General features: G+C 38.0%; 1 protein-coding gene across 1 annotated transcript; it reads left to right on the plus strand.

Annotated features, from left to right (window-relative positions):
• The first annotated feature begins 314 nt into the window (after positions 1 to 314).
• On the plus strand, positions 315 to 7,853 carry LOC134629692 (perforin-1-like). The gene is made up of 9 exons (XM_063477216.1): positions 315 to 584; positions 670 to 749; positions 1,171 to 1,216; positions 1,937 to 2,079; positions 2,186 to 2,324; positions 2,416 to 2,496; positions 4,598 to 5,094; positions 6,845 to 6,941; positions 7,641 to 7,853. The coding sequence occupies exons 1-9, from the start codon at positions 315 to 317 to the stop codon at positions 7,851 to 7,853; spliced, it is 1,566 nt and encodes a 521-aa protein (XP_063333286.1).
• Positions 7,854 to 14,023: the final 6,170 nt, after the last annotated feature.

Below are 14,023 nucleotides of genomic sequence, written 5' to 3' on the forward strand. Positions count from 1 at the left end.
AATCTTATCCTTCATCAAGTATCAGATCAGATCAGGTAATAGCATTCTTTAAATTCATTGCACCAGGTAATAAAGGGGGACATATCATAGACTTAAGACTTATGCAAATCATTAATTCACACACTGTTGTGTCCTGTACTGTTTATAAGGTTGGGGAAACCTGCAGTCAGCTGAAGCTGCATGTTTGCAAACATTTGGTGTTCTTTACTTTACTGAGAATCACCTGCTGTTGAAATGATGATCACTTATGTCTTTATCGCCCCCCCCCCCCTCTCTCTCTCCCTCCATAAATATCAGTCTTTTTCACTGCAGCCATGCTGTCTTACTCAACCCCATCTCCTCTGTACCTGAGCCTCCTTCTCTTTCTGTCCTGCAACTCCCCTGTTTTTTCCTGTCAGATTGGAAACGAACGCCAATGTAAAGCTGCTCCTTTTATACCAGGGTACAACCTGGTGGGGGAGGGATTTGATGTGGTCACTCTACGCCGAAAGGGAGCCTATATGATTGATGTGAATACCTACCTCACCCCAAGTGAAACATGTACTCTCTGCTCTAACCCGCTTCAAGGCAACATGCTGCAAAAAGTAACTAAAGATGCAACAACAAAGAGCCATTTGACAGTAGCACACACTTTATGTGTACATGTTCATGATCCGTCTTCATTTTCAGCTGCCAGTCTCTGCAGTGGACTGGCGTGCATTCACCCGATGCAGTGCCGATATTTACAGCAGTGCCCACAGCTCTGTTAGGTATAGTCTTATACATTTTTGTCATTGCTTAAAATCAGTGTTTCAAAAGACAGATGTGCACAGTTAAATTGTGTTGTTTATACTCAGGCTGAACTGATAACGCATCTGTACCCGTGAAAAACAGTTTTGACAACTGAGCATCTTGTAGCTCAAAGATTTCCATCTAATTAAAGCTCATTCAGTCTTTGGCAATGATGAAATGAAAAGTCACACCCATTTAATAGTAAGCATTTTGATTGCTAAACACCTTCTCTGGCCTAAATTCTCTTCATCATAACATTCACAGCTGAAAATCTAATTACAATAACAGGTGTTCATCTGTAAATACTAACTTTTTAAACTGTTTAAAAGCATTCAAATTAACTTTGAAATCAATCTGTTAAATTTTACAGTGATTCTTTACTTTGAATTGTATTCACAGCTCACTGATTGACACTTACACCTCCCAGGACAGTACTGACTGGAAGGTAGGGAACATTTTACCATACTAATGACATATTTTAATTTTAATGCTATAAAAACATGCATCTTGGTGCATTAATCACGTCTTCACAAGACTGCCACCTTGTGACCAAAAATGAAATCCACCTTTTGGCATCAAAATTCACAACCAATGTTCAGAAAAGAAATCAACAAACTACACATTTACTCACATACACTTCAGCATCCCAAGGAAATATGTATTTGACCCATGGTCAAATACATATTGATGGTCAAATATAATAAAATTATATTGTCTTTCCAGCACAATATAATTTTACATACAGATGGATACATATACAGATCTAGATAAGTGTGAGACAAGTGCCTAAATATGTACTTTGGCTTTCATTTCGTTTCCAATTGCTAAAAAGATAAATTAAGGGTAATTCCACCTCAAACCATGAAACCTTTATTTTTTGCTGGAGTATCTCTAATTTACATAAAAAATTATGGTCCAAAGTTTGGATATATAAATAATAATTACTGTAAATGTTTAGCTTTTGAAAAATTGTCCATCAACCCACTGCCAGCATGTTTTTTGCACTTTGAAATCTGAGGCCAAGTTTGAACATAAATTAGGATCTGGAAAAATACATCACAAAATGTCTCAGTATTGGCGAGGTAAAACATGAAAGAAAATCAAGCACGTTTGTCCCGTATTTGACCACATACTAATTCATTTGTTTTCTCATTTATTATAACAGGTTGGCCTAAATTTAGAGAAGTTTGTGGCTGCTGGCCTGGATGTGGGAGGAACGCAATCCACTGCCTATAACTTTGCTTCAGAAAGGACAAAAGAGGACCGCCACACCTTCAGCGCACACAGGGTCACCTGCAACCATTACAGGTAGGCTTTGAATAACCCAGAATAGTCAGATAAATTTAGGTTATTTTGTAATCTTTATTTGAATAGTTTGTCAAGATCATTTACTAATCTGTCTCTTTGTGTCCAGTTACCGAGTATCAGACAGACCACCTCTCAGCCCTGACTTCAGCTCGGCTGTAGCTAAGCTACCAAGATTCTACAACAGCTTCACCAGAGCTCAGTACAGTCATCTCATACACACCTATGGCACACACTACATCCGCCAGGTTAAAACACACACACACTGTGAATTACCTTATTTAAAAATAATAACTGAAAAAAAAGCATTTATAACGCCAACTTTGCACCACATTGCAGGTTCACCTTGGTGGTCGACTAAGGCGAGTCACAGCTGCACGAACCTGTCTGTCCTCACTGAACGGACTCACCTCAGATGAGGTACATAAATAAAGCTCATTATTTATATAATGCAAAATCACAACAACAGTTGCCTCAAGGCACCAGCTATTTGTGTGCAAAACTAACTAAACAGTGTATTAATGTAACAATAAAGATAATAATTACAGGAGAATACAAACTTTGCTTTAGTCAAATTTTAATTCTAATATATGTACTCAGCTTGAATCTGTTAAGCAGAACACGAGCAGACAAAAAAAAGGAAAATAAAGAGGGTGACTTTGCCTCTAAACAGGAAAATGAGCACAGAGGTCAGAGGTTAAAGTGGGATTCAGCAGGTGGGGCAACCCTAAAATGAGTTGTAGTGGCTCAGCGTAGGGAAGAGAATCAATGCTCTTTGAGAATGTACACAACTGAATAAAAATGTCAGTAGATGTTTCATGAGTTGTCTTGGCTGATTTCCATCCTCTGCGATGACAGTACATTGTTTACATAATTGATGTAACCATGAACGCCACAGCCACTGCACACAAGTCATACACTGTTCTTTACTTTAAACCCATCACAGTACACCAAACTAACCTGTTTATCCTTCACTTAACTGCAGAGTGTTTTCATGCAGTTTTTAAATAATACTACTAATATTTTTTTTTTAAATTCGAATTTAAAACATGACAACTTGTAAGGACATGTAAGCTTTAAATTTCCAGTTTATCGAGCGTCAGTTAGCAGTCCTTAGCTTTAAATCTAACTTTCCTTCCTCCTCTCTTGTCCTGTCTTTCTTATCTTTCTCCATCTCTGAGTGAAGTTAGCTCTGATTCTTTTCTCTTCCTGTGAAATACATTAGCTGGACCTTTAGCTAGCAACACACTGTGCGACAAACTGCACACAGTTTATGTGTTTGCTGATGTTTGTTGAGCAGATAGAAACGTTGGATTTGAAATTACCTGCCACAACGTTTTACTCCCTTTATGCTTGCTCGTCTTCTGTAAGCCTATTTAAATGCAGAAGTACCACAACCGCAACTAATGGACAGCTGCAGTAGTTGCGGTGTTGTGCCAAAAAACAAAGAAACACAAAAATAAAAGAGAAACACTGCCCCACTTTAACCCCTGACCAGGGCTGGACTGGAACAAAAAATCGGACCGGGCATTTTGGCCCACCATTATAGGAAAAATCATAAAGCCTTTGAATGAAAACAAACGCTGTTGTGACAGTGATGTACACTGTTTTGGTGGTATATATGTATCAATCTATCAATCGTTTGTTGTAAGATTCGGATAATTATTTTTTAAAAGCTAGATATTTTAAATGAGAATAAGAAAGAAAAGTACTTCTTTGTGCCTCCACCACTTGCTAATGTCAATGAATCTGTGGAAGCTCCGCGACCGCCACACACGAAGTAACGAATAACGACCCTGTCTAAATCCCAGTAACGATTAACGCGTTCCTGATTTTGGCATAATAACTAGTTACTGTGCTCGTTACCACAATAATAACGTAGTTACTGTAACGCGTTACTTAATAACGCGTTAGTCCCTACACTGCTTATAAGTTACTTTGAAAGACCTATTTGTGATCTTTAAATGAAAACTACGTATGACCATTTTTATAATCTGTTTCTCATTGTGTCTCGATCCACCCTCATTTCCACCTTATTAACTTCTTCCTCACCTCAAGCCTCATCTCCTAAACTGAAGTCAGGTTCTGAGACTACGGAAGAGGATTAGGGCCACTGGAAAAAAAAAAGTGGGCACGTCTCTTTTTTTTCTGACTTTAATCTCAGAATTCTAAGAAAAAAGTCAGAATTCGGACTTTAATCTCAGAAAACAAAACAACAACAAAAAACGTCGGGCCATAAAAACGAAAAATCACCAGCCCAGCTATGCCCCTGACGATGGCACACGGTTTTGCCTCTTACATCTCTTTTTTTTTTTTTTGCAACATTTTGATTAATACAGGATTGAATTTCATGTGTTACAGTTTATGCTCAAGTCTGTTTGATGTTTGAAAGCTTGCATTGTCGGAAAAATATAACTTCCCTGAAATATTTCAAACCAAAAGTAACAAGCCTGTTTTGAAAATGTAAGGACTAGAAAATACAGATATTTGTTGACATTTTCTTTCCCTTCTTGTCCTGCAGGTCCACTCCTGTTTATCACTGGGTTTCTCTGTCGGCTTGGGAAAGTTGCAACTATCTGGTAACAGAGGCTCTTGCAACAAGGTCTTACAAAAAGAGGGTCTCTCTGTTACATACAGCTCTGGACTCCACCAACACTACACAGACGTAGTAGGAGGCAACGGTTGGTTGGGAGAGTTTGCACTCACGCATAATGATTCCCTTGGTTTTCTAACTTGGCTGAAGACACTGAAGGATCACCCAGATGTTGTTTCCTACTCCCTCCGGCCAATCTACGAGCTGATGACAAATTATACACAAAAGACAGGGATGAAAGCTGCCATTGAGCAGTACTTAGATGACAATGCTGTGAAAAAATCGCCCAATGAGCCAAACTGTGGTTCAAACATTCCTAATCTGGCTTCCAACTGCTGTCCTCTGCAAGCCTGGAGGGGGACGCTAGAGGTTACCATTGTCCGAGCCTGGAATTTGAAAGGAGATCCAACTGGCCAGACTGAGGGGTAAATAGACTCTGGTCAGGGATTAAAATTTGGAGGTGGTACAGTCAGGTCCATAAATATTGGGACATCGACACAATTCTAACATTTTTGGCTCTATACACCACCACAATGGATTCCAAATGAAACGAACAAGACATGCTTTAACTGCAGAGTGTCAGCTTTTATTTGAGGGTATTTACATCCAAATCAGGTGAACGGTGTAGGAATTACAACAGTTTGCAAATGTGCCTCCCACTTCTTGAGGGACCAAAAGTAATGGGACAGAATAAGAACCATAAATCAAACATTCATTTTTTAATACTTGGTTGCAAATCCTTTACAGTCAATCACAGCCTGAAGTCTGGAACACATAGACATCACCAGACGCCGGGTTTCATCCCTGGTGATGCTCTGCCAGGCCTCTACTGCAACAGTCTTCAGTTCCTGCTTGTTCTTGGGGCATTTTCCCTTCAGTTTTGTCTTCAGCAAGTGAAATACATGCTCAATCGGATTCAGGTCAGGTGATTGACTTGGCCATTGCAAAACAGTCCACTTCTTTCCCTTCAAAAACTCTTTGGTTGCTTTTGCAGTATGCTTTGGGTTGTTGTCCACCTGCACTGTGAAGCGCCGTCCAATGAGTTTTGAAGCATTTGTCTGAATATGAGCAGATAATATTGCACGAAACACTTCAGAATTCATTGTGCTGCTTTTGTCAGCAGTCACATCATCAATAAATACAAGAGAACCAGTTCCACTGGCAGCCATACATGCCCACGCCATGACACTTCCACCACAATGCTTCACTGATGAGGTGGTATGCTTAGGATCATGAGCAGTTCCTTTCCTTCTCCATACTCTTCTCTTCCCATCACTCTGGTACAAGTTGATGTTGGTCTCATCTGTCCATAGGATGTTGTTCCAGAACTGCGACGGCTTTTTCAGATGTCGTTTGGCAAACTCTAATCTGGCCTGCCTGTTTTTGGGGCTCACCAAAGGTTTACATCTTGTGGTGAACCCTCTGTATTCACACTGGTGGAGTCTTCTCTTGATTGTTGACTCTGATGCACATACACCTACCTCCTGGAGAGTGTTCTTGATCTGGCCAACTGTTGTGAAGGGTGTTTTCTTCACCAGGGAAAGGATTCTTTGGTCATCCACCACAGTTGTGTCCCGTGGTCTTCCTAGTTTTTTGGTGTTGCTGAGCTCACCAGTGCGTTCCTTCTTTTTGGGAATGTTCTAAACAGTTGTTTTGGCCACGCCTGATGTTTTTGCAATCTCTCTGATGGGTTTGTTTTGTTTTTTTCAGCCTAATGATGGCTTGCTTCACTGGTAGTGACAGCTCTTTGGATCTCATCCTGGCAGTTGACAGCAACAGGTTCAAAAAGCAAACAGCACACTTGAAATGAACTCTGGACCTTTTATTTGTTCATTGTAATTGGGGTAATGAGGGAATAACACACACCTGGCCATGGGACAGCTGAGAAGCCAATTGTCCCATTACTTTTGGTCCCTTAAGAAGTGGGAGGCACATATACAAACTGTCATAATTCCTATACTGTTCACCTGATCTGGATGTAAATACCCTCAAATAAAAGCTGACAGTCTGCAGTTACAGCATGTCTTGTTCGTTTCATTTGGAATCCATTGTGGTGGTGTATAGAGCCAAAAATGTTAGAATTGTGTCGATGTCCCAATATTTATGGACCTGACTGTATATCAAATAGACTTAATAATTCTTCTTTTGCTCTTCTTTCTTTGTTTCTACTCACAGCTATGCAAAAATGTTGTTTGGTGACTCCATCTCTCGGCAGACTGATTGGATTCGGTCAAACAACCCCCAGTGGAACGCTTATTATAATCTGGGCAAGGTCAGTTAACCCTTATTATAGATCAGAAATCTTTTGGCCTCTCAGTCAGCAGAGTTGATGTACTTTTCAAGCCTAAAACTTATCAAGAGTTCAGATTGTTTTGGTTTTTGCCCCAATTTAAGACACAAATCCATAATTGCCAAACAATGGGCTATGGCGCACCGGATTATAAGGTGCTTTAATGAAACGCTCTGTGCAGGCAGAAGAAGAACCTGCAATAAGTTGGTTATGCTGAGAAGGAGTTTTTCATGATTTATTATTTGATTTGGGAAGTGCCCAGATTTCAATAGATTTTGGGAAAACAATCAAGTATTCCACTGTTCACAGAGCCATTCTTCAGCTAACCATAACTATATAGGTACTTGTTTCTAGATGGTTTTACAGCCAAACAAAAATATTTCTGTGGATGGGCCTATAAAAGTCATCAATAAACTGATTAAATCTGTCAAACACCTTAGGAGAAAAAAAAAAGTGATTTGTGAGTGCCCCCCAGGAATTCACCAGTGTGTCTCTATCACAGATTAATTTTAAATAATTTCAATTTTCCAATCTGAATTTTAAAAAATGTAAAATATTATTTTAACAAATATTTTATGAATTTGTCAAATTATCCTTATTACTGTTTATGATTCACAAACCTAAAACAACATTTGGAAGGATACAAATTTTAAATCTTGTTTGATTAATTTTCTCATGAAGGTGGACACAGCATATAGTTTGAAGGTTGAAGTTTGGGACAAGGACCCAACGAATGATGACCTTCTGGGATCATGTTTCAAGTATCTTCAGCAGGGGACACACACATTTAACTGCCCAGCTAAAAAAGGAGGTTTTGAGGTCCGGTACACTCTGACATGTGACCCTCATCTGACTGGAGACCGGTGTAACAGTTACAAACCATCTGCAAAATAACCAATGTATTTTGAGTTTGCATGTTTTTCTTTAATCATGTGTGATTGATCTGTTGATCTAATCAATGTAAAAATCGTGTGACTGATCAACTTATGGATTTATTTTACTACAATTAAGAGATAATTGTATTCAATTTGAGACTTTATATAAGCTAAAGTTCAGTTAGTTATTTTTAATCATATAAATCAGGCCTGTATTCATATATTAATATTTTTAAATGATAGAAAAATCATACTCTTTGGTTTTCAGTAGTTTATAATGATAAATAATGACACACACACACTGAATCAGCTGCTGTGTATTTCTACTAATTTGTGGAAAAATGATCAAATCCTTCTTGTGTTTTAGGCAATTAAATTCATTTTCACAGACAGTGGTATGTCAGATTTTGAGAGCAGGACTTAATGGTGTACATTACCCTTCTACTCTTATGGCTTAAAGGAAACATGAAATGGTACGAATATAAAGGCTAGATTGGAACAGCTCATGATCCAAAGCTTTTCATATCATCGGTAAAAAAAGGCAGAGGCAGTGTGATGGCTTGGGAGTAAAAAGCTGCCACTGGCACTGGGACACTAGTGCTTATTGATGATGTTACACAGGACAGAAGCAGCCAAATGGATTCTGAGGTGTTCCGAGACATACTGCCCGCTGAAATCCAGCTAAATGGAGTTGAATTGATTTTATAAATGCATTTCATCATACAGATGGATAATGACCCAAAACATACAGCCAAAGCAACCTAGGAGTTTATTATAGCCAAGATGTACAATATTTTGGAATAGCCATTATGTCCATTATGCTAGCAGTGTCCAAGCATTCTTTTTTTTATTCATACTGCACCCCCCTCTGCAATGGCTCTGCATCAGGGGGCACGCCCCCCACTTTGGGAACCACTGTCTTAATCCAACTAAGCATGCATTTCACTTGTTGAAGACTACATTTCAGACAGAAAAGCCTACAAACAAACAAACGACAACTGAAAGCCGCTATAGTAAAGGCCTGGCAGACCATTAAAAAACAGGAAACCCAGCATCTGGTGATGTCCGTGAGTTCAAGACTTCAGGTTGTCATTGCCAGCAAAGGGTTTTCAACCAAGTATTAGAAATGAAGATTTTATTTTCAGTTATTTAATTTGTCCAATTACTTCTGAGCCCCTGAAATGAAGGGAGAAGGCTTCAGTTCCTCACATTTTTATGCAATCTTTTTGTTCCATATATGAAATTAAAGCTGAAAGTCTGTACTTAAACTGGATCTGAGTTGTTTCATTTAAAATTCATTGTGGTAATTTACAGTACAGAAATGAGAAAAAAAGTTGTCTCTGTCCAAATATTTGTGACCTAACTGTGTATAGGTAAGTTCTGAAAACTGCGCAACTGCTTATCGTATCTCTTCAGGTCTAAAAGCTTAATTGGTCCTTGAAAGTCTCATGCACCATAGGTTCGGTGAGATGAGGTGAGGGGAGATAAGAGATTTACAGTCTCCTGAGTTATACAGTAAACATTAACCCATCTCCGGCAGACCAAATCTATCGCTGTCACTCTACGTGTATTTATACATGTGTGATGTGTGAGGGACGTTGGTATGCCTGAGCAAATGAGTCAGCTAGGGTGTTAGCTGTGCTGTCAATGACCCTGAGATTATAATCTCCCAATCCCTTCTAAATGCCCAACCCCATATACTGAAATCACTACTAAATATGTGCAAATAACTGGTAAAATGCAATAGTGAAATTCACTTCTATAATATTCCTGTGTTTCATGAAATAAATTAGCTCAATTAATTATTTTGTTAGTTTTCCAGTGTACCAACATACATGGGTATTTTACACATGTTGTCACTGGGATACATGGACCAATTCTCAGGAAACCTCATGACAAAGCAATTCTACTGTAGACTGAATGGATTTATTCAATGTGCTTCCTAGTGGAAGAATAACAGATACATAAAAGGAAATATTTCAGCTGCTTTCATACTCATACTGGCCTTGTGTATCAGCACTATTGCAATAATTCTGAAAGATAAAGAAAAAGGCTTATTGAACATTGAACTATCCTCAGCTTGATAACACTGACTGTGCAACAAGTTGTATCTTTTAATCCCATTACTTAAATTTCTGCAAGTCCTTAGGCAAGTTGAACCGACCATTAGAAACCACTTGTTATGTGGTATAATGTTCTTGTTATGACGTCTTGATGCATGCTCTGTCATCCAGGTAAGTAAATCTCCAAAAGTTGATTCTGTTCATCTGGATGTAGCGTTTTGTGGGAGAAACGTTTCGTCGCTCATCCAAGTGACTTCTTCAGTCTCAGCTGACTGCAGGTTTCCCCAATCTTATAAACAGTGCATTTGCATAATGACTTTAATGGGCTGGTTTCAGTCATCAGAAAGATATATGACCTGCAGATGGAGCATACTAAATTTATATGTTGCATTGTTATTGTATAACACATAATATACAGTAGCAAAGTTATTAGATAGTCACATAATTTTGTAGCTATCTTGATATGGAAAGTTAAAAAAGAGAGAAAGATGCCAGAAGGTCAACACAGCAATGGTGTTTAACCTGTTCAACTGTTACATTTCCTGTGTGTCATTTGAATGTCAGGAGTTTAGCTGATCTGTTGCTTCAGGTGAATTTTAAATGACTCTTTTTCTCATAGGAGGGAGGCGTTCCAGCTCTTTGACAATAGAGTTCTTGTTTTTTCTTTACTGTCAGTTTGCAGATGCAGATAATTCTTGTTTTAACGTTATAAAGCATGATTTTTCAGAACTCCAATATCACAAATATTTTGTATTCATTACATTTACAATTTCTCAGCATCCATGCTTTATCTAAAAAAAACAAAACAAACAAACCAAAAAAACAAAACAAAACCCAAAACTACTGAGTGTAGGTCACATGACCTTGGATACAGTATAAAAGTGCTGTTGCCTGAACAGTGATGCCACATCCTCAGATGATACCGTCATCATCTCCATCTCTTGACACATTCACTGCTGAGGTCTGAACAGGTAATCTAATGGGCTTTTTTAAAAAAAATAAATAAATATTTAACACATCTTTTAGGCCAAATCAATGAAAAGTTTAAATGAATGTTGTATCATTTATAGTGAACTTGTGAAACCTCCCACTGATTTTTTTTGCCACATCAGACTGAATGAATTAATTGAAATCATTCATTTAAATTACAGATTTTGTGTGAAATATAAAAATATAGCTGGCAGAAACACATTAAACATTGGTGCAAACCAACCAATCCCAAACAGCTGAGATTGTATCACTGTGATTTGTTAGCACAGGTAAAGAAATATCACAGACAATGCTTTTTGAGCTGTTGATCAGATAAAACAAGCACCTCAAAAGACAGATGGACCCTTTCAACATGGAATGCATTAGTCTGAGTATTTTTATGTTTGTGATTTTTCCCAAAAAAAGAAGAAAAAAGAAAAAACAAGTAGCATATTAATTGATAAGGACAGCAATTATTAGAAGCCACCCTAAATATTATGATACCATGGTGTTATATTGACAAAATAATCTGCATATTCTGGTCATATCTACTTAAGAGAGATGAATCATTCAAATGCATAAAAAAATCAAACAAAAAACAAAAATATTTTTTGCAGTTGTTCTTTGACACACTACATTACAGCTTAAATTAAACTGACTGCTTTCCTTTTCTCTCTCTCTTTGACTCCAGCCATGCTCTCCTTTTGAACTCCCACCACTCTCTACCTGAGCCTTCTCCTCCTCTTTCTGTTGTGCCACTCCCCTGTTCTCTCCTGTCAGACTGGGACCCGGAGCCAGTGTATGTCTGCCCCCTTTGTGCCTGGCTACAACCTGGCAGGGGAGGGCTTTGATGTTCTTACACTTAAGCGAAAAGGAGCTTATGTGATTGATGTGAAGACCTACCTCAATTCTTTTTTAAATTTATTTATTTAGGACAGTGCATGTTAATGAACATAAATGTAAAAAAAATTACATGAATGTAAATATGCCAGATTATAGCCAAGGGCTAATTTCCATCTGTTGTCCTTAAACATAAAAAAAAAATAGACATAATACTTCATAAAAAATCACAATTCATTCATAATAAAAACTCCATCACCAACCTCACACATACACACCATTCTGTTCTCAAATAAAACATTAAAACTATACAACTTATACATGATCACACACTTGATTTGTCCATAACCAGTTTTTAACCTGTGCCATAAACAAATTGAATGTAGAGCATTCTCTAATGGATTGAGGAAGACTGTTCCACCAGTGGCCACCCTGGACAGAAAGGAAGTTCTGCCCAAATGCTGTCCGTCTGTGGGGTATAAACAAGTCTCCTCGGATTGTAGCTCGAGTGGTCCTGTCTGAGCTTTCTTTATGCCTAATGAACTGCTTTAGTGGTGGTGGAGCAAGGGAGTGTAAGACTTTATATATTAAACACACTCTTTTAAGTTTCACTAAGTTATTGAAGTTCAGTAATTTATGTTTTTTTAACACATGACAGTGGTGGTGGGAAGTCAGTTTTTTGTCAAGTAGTTTTAAACTTCTTTTATAAATGTTTTCAATAGTTTTAAGTGTTGTTGGACAAGCAAGTGACCAGGACGTCAAACAATAGTATATATGAGAGATGATCATTGAGTAAAAATAAGTTTTTGCAACATTCATATTTAAATTATTACGTATATGATTAAAATTTCGATTATTAAATTTAAGTACCTGGGACACTTTATTTATGTGACTCTTAAAGGATAATGTTGGGTCTAGAATGACCCCAAGATATTTAAATTCTGGAGCTAATTCAAGCTCTACTCCATCCAGGAATATGTTTGACTGCTTCAAGTTTAAGGGGCGTTTTGAAAAATACATACAGACAGTTTTTAAGGTGTTCAACATTAGGCATGAGTCCTCCAGCCAGCTATGCATTAATGCTAAAGCAGCTGTAAGATCTTTTGCCACCTGCTGGACACTATTTGCTTGCGTATATATAACTGCATCATCCGCATACATTTGAGCAAATATATTTGGACAGACTTCAGGTAAGTTATTGATAAAAAGAGAGAACAATAAGGGCCCAAGAACAGATCCTTGAGGAACCCCTGTATCACAGTCTAAATATGGAGATTTAACCCCATCCAACACCACACGCTGTTTCCTGTGTGAGAGATATGAGGCAAACCACTGAAGAGCCTGACTGGAGATATTAAACTGAGTCAATCTGGACAACAATATCTGATGGTTTACAGAGTCGAAAGCCTTCTTCAGATCTAAAAATACAGCTCCAACACAGGGACTCTTATCCAGCAAGCTCTTCAAGTTCTCCACAAACATACACAGGGCAGTATCTGTGGAGTGATGTGCCCGAAAGCCAAAGTGCAATGGATGTAATGAGGGTTGGGTGTTTTCTAGGTGAGCAGTGAGGAGTTTAACCACCCACTTCTCAGCTATTTTAGATACAACCGGGAGTATGCTTATGGGGCGATAATTAGCCATGTCAGTCTTCACACCTGCTTTGAAAATTGGTGTAACTGCAGCAATTTTCCAATCTGTTGGAACAATGGAGTGTTCGAAAGACATATTCAAAACATGAGTTGTTGGACGTACAAGCAAATCCATATGTTCCTTTAGGAAATTTGTGTTAATACCATATACATCAAGTGCTTTAGATTGTTTTAAACCTGTAATTAGTTTAGCAACTTCAGTGTCTGAAATATGAGTGATGGTGAACAAATTTTGACCAACATCATTCACATTATCAGAGCATACGACTGAGTCAAAGCTCTGACTGATCTCCTTAACAGATGAAATAAAGAAAGTGTTTAAGTTACTGGCAATAGATAGAGGCTCTCTAACAATAGAGTTAATTACATAAAGTTCAATTGTATTTTTACTTTTGTTTGAATGACGGCCGAGTAATTTATTTAGGTGTTGCCAGATAATTTTGCCATTACCTTTGGCTCTTTCAATTATATTTATAAAAAAATTTGCTTTGGCCTGTCTCAAACTTCTTGTTACTTTGTTCCGCACTGAAGTAAATCTCTGTCTATCCAGAGTTAGACCTGTTTTCAGGAACTGTTTTAGTAATTGATCTCTTGTTTTCATTAGATTCTTGCACTCTTTGTTTAACCAGGGCAAATTAGATGTTGTCTTTATTTTTTGTCGACCT

Source organism: Pelmatolapia mariae, linkage group LG6 (assembly GCF_036321145.2).
Source record: "Pelmatolapia mariae isolate MD_Pm_ZW linkage group LG6, Pm_UMD_F_2, whole genome shotgun sequence".
Classification (NCBI taxonomy): Eukaryota; Metazoa; Chordata; class Actinopteri; order Cichliformes; family Cichlidae; genus Pelmatolapia; species Pelmatolapia mariae.

Coding starts and splice junctions, on each gene's coding strand:
- LOC134629692 (XM_063477216.1), top strand. CDS start 315: ATGCTGTCTTACTCAACCCCATCTCCTCTGTACCTGAGCCTCCTTCTC. Junction 750..1,170: donor AGTGCCCACAGCTCTGTTAG/GTATAGTCTTAT, acceptor TTGTATTCACAG/CTCACTGATTGACACTTACA. Junction 2,325..2,415: donor GCACACACTACATCCGCCAG/GTTAAAACACAC, acceptor ACCACATTGCAG/GTTCACCTTGGTGGTCGACT.